The sequence below is a fragment of the Terrapene carolina genome, unplaced genomic scaffold, assembly GCF_002925995.2.
Source record: "Terrapene carolina triunguis isolate 2854851 unplaced genomic scaffold, T_m_triunguis-2.0 Scaffold19282, whole genome shotgun sequence".
Lineage (NCBI taxonomy): Eukaryota > Metazoa > Chordata > Testudines > Emydidae > Terrapene > Terrapene triunguis.
The window spans coordinates 1-2,814 of record NW_020683633.1 but is presented as its reverse complement, the minus strand read 5'-3'; the positions used below and the strand labels follow the sequence as shown (position 1 = coordinate 2,814).

The window sequence follows — 2,814 nt, the reverse complement described above, 5'->3', positions numbered from 1 at the left end:
GGCCACCTGGACCCTCGGCTCCGCCGCCGACCAGTTCTGGAACCAGGTGTTCTCGCAGGAGCAGGCCAAGGGGTTCCCGGCCACGTCCAGGAAGCGCAACGCAGGCAGGCCGGCCAGCGGGGCCCGGCTCACGTTGCGCAGCCCGTTCTCCCGCAGCGAGAGCCACTCCAGGGAGACCAGGCTGGAGAAGACCTCGCCGGGCAGGTCCCGGAGGGAGCTGCCGTCCAGCCTGAGCCACCGGAGGCTGCCCAGGCCTCGGAAGAGCCCCGGGCGGAGGCTGAAGAGCCCTTCCCGGCTGGGGTAGATGTCGGAGAGATCCAGGGAGAGGAGGCCAGTCAAGGGAGCCAGCGAGAGGTTGAGGAAGACGCCGCCAGGGTTGTCCCTCAGGTTGAGCTCCTGGAGGTTCCCCAGCCCTTGGAAGAGTTGGGAGGGCAGCCGGACGGGGGGCCGGGCCTCCTGCGAGCTGAGATCCAGGCCCCGCAGGGCCGGCAGGCCGGCGAAGGGGGCGGGCGAGTCGTACTTGTCGTAGGCCAGGAGGCGGTTGCGGCTGAGGTCCAGGGTCTCCAGGGCCTTCAGGCCCAAGAAGGAGCCCTGGGAGAGTTTGTAGAGACCGTTCTGGGCCAGCGAGAGGTGGCGGAGGGAGGTGAGCCCCTTGAAGGCCCATTTCTGGAGGGTGAGGATGCGGTTGCCGGAGAGCAGCAAGGTGTGGAGATGGTGGAGGCTCTGGAAGGCGGACGCCTTGATGTACCTGAGGTTGTTGTCGCTCAGGTCCAAGGTCTCCACCTTGCGGGCGTAGACCAAGGTGTCACGGGTGACGGATGCCAGCTGGCAGCCCTGCAGCAGCAGGGTCCTCAGGGAGGCCATGCCCAGAAAGGTCCCCTTGTAGAGGTAGGTCAGGCGGTTCCTGGACAGGTCCAGGTGGGTCAAGGCGCTGAGGGGCCGGAAGACGCCGTCTTCCAGCTTGGTGAGGTGGTTGCGCCGCAGGACGAGGACCCGGAGCCGGGGCAGCGACCCACCCCAGGCGCTCTGCTTCAGCTCCTGGACCTTGCACTTGTCCAGCAAGAGGGACTCCAGGCGGGGGAACGAGCGGAAGACACCCTCCTGAAGCCGGCTCAGCGGGGTGGTGGACAGGTCCAGCCAGGTCAGGTTGGTGCAGGCGCCCAGTTGGGCCAGCCGGGACGGCGGGACCTTGGAGTGTTTGATGTCCAGGCTGGTCAGCGCAGGCAGGCTCTCCAGGACCTGGCAGGCCAGCCCCAGGTCCGAGTCCAGCGCCGGGCGCATGCTGGACCAGTGCAGGGCTGTAAGGTTGGGCAATGGCAGGCCCAGAAGATGGGAGATGCTGAGGGGGTTTTCGTCCAAACTCAGCTTCTCCAGGCCGGGCGCAGCGCGGAAGGAACCGGCCGCCAGCCGGCTCATGTTGTTGCGGGTCAGGTTGAGCGAGCGCAGGCTGGGTAGGGAGCAGCGGGCGAGATCCAGCCAGGCGATGCTGTTGTTCCGCAGGTTGAGGTCCCGCAGGAAGGGCATGGAGAGCAGGCCGGGGCCGGGGCACGGGGCGGAGATCCGGTTGGAGTCCAGGTCGAGGATGGAGAGGTTGGCCAATTTCCCGGCGGCCGTGGCCACCTCCTGGAGCCGGGAGAGCTGGTTGTGGGGCAGGTGGAGCTCCTGCAGGCCGGGCTGGGCCGCCAGGGCGGTGGGGTGGAGGGCGGCCAGGGCGTTGCCCCCCAGAAGCAGCACCCGCAGGCCCGTCAGCTCCGCCAGCGCCGTGGGGCCCAGGGCCGCCAGCCGGTTCTGGCTGAGATCCAACAGCTCCAGCTCCCGCAGGCCCTGGAAGGCGCCGGTCTGCAGGGCGCGGATGCGGTTGCGGTCGAGCCGCAGCTCCCGCAGGCGGGGCAGGTGGGCGAAGGTGGCGGGCGCCAGGCCCTGCAGGGCGTTCTGGGAGGCGTTGAGCCAGAGGGTGGAGTTGGGCAGCGGGGCGATGGCCGGGCCCAGCTGGGTGATGCCGCGCCCGGCACAGCTGGCGTAGCCTGGCAGCTCGTAGGGCAGCAGGCACCAGGTGAAGCCGAAGGCGCCAGCACAGCGGGCACAGGCGGCGGCTGCAAGGAGCCAGAGGGGCAGGGCCAGGGGCTGGGGCATGGCGGGGTGTGTGTGCTGGTCTGTGTGTGCGCTGCTCCCTGCTGGTTGTGTGTGTGCGTGTGGGTCTGGCACTGCCCCCTGCTGGCACAGCTCAGAACACGCCCTGCTTACATCCCCTACCCCACCCACTGACCCCCGCACGCAGTGACTCCACCCACTCCCGGCAATGAGTGACCCGGGGCGGGGCTTCTAGCTACATCCCGCCCCCTCACCGTGATTGACAGCTCCCCCACTCCCCAATCCGATGGCAGGTGCCTTAAAAGAGCCTCAGTTTCCCGCTCCCGGCTGGGGCTGAGTTGAGTGGCCCGGCACAGAGACACCTGCAACGAGAATGTAAATTGCACTCCGGTCACTAGTGGTTAGAGCTGGGGGGGGCGGGGAGCCCGGACTCCTGGGTTCTTTCCCCAGCTCTGGGAGAGCAGTGGGGGCTAGTGGTTAGAGGGGGGGCTGGACAGCTAACAGCAACTGTCGGTGACCTCACGGGGCCAGACCTCATTTCTCTGCTTCACTTCCCCTTCTGCAAAGCCGGGCTAAGGAAGTTTCCTCTGCAGCCCGGAGGTCTGTGGAATCAGAGCTAATGATCGGAAAGGGCTTAAATCCAGGCTAAGCAGGGGCAGTGTTGGCACCGGCCCCAGGGCAGGGACTGGCTGGCTCCGGGGCGGGGAATGGGGCACGGGGCCT

The 2,814-nt window shown here is 67.9% G+C and overlaps 1 protein-coding gene across 1 annotated transcript; it reads right to left on the bottom strand.

Annotated features, from left to right (window-relative positions):
- Positions 1–6: 6 nt before the first annotated feature.
- On the bottom strand, positions 7–2,142 carry LOC112124382 (toll-like receptor 13; the record flags this gene model as incomplete). The annotated part of the gene is made up of 1 exon (XM_024222894.3): positions 7–2,142. A coding segment is annotated over exon 1 (2,127 nt), but the record flags the coding sequence as incomplete, so codon positions are not given.
- Between the last annotated feature and the right edge of the window lie 672 nt (positions 2,143–2,814).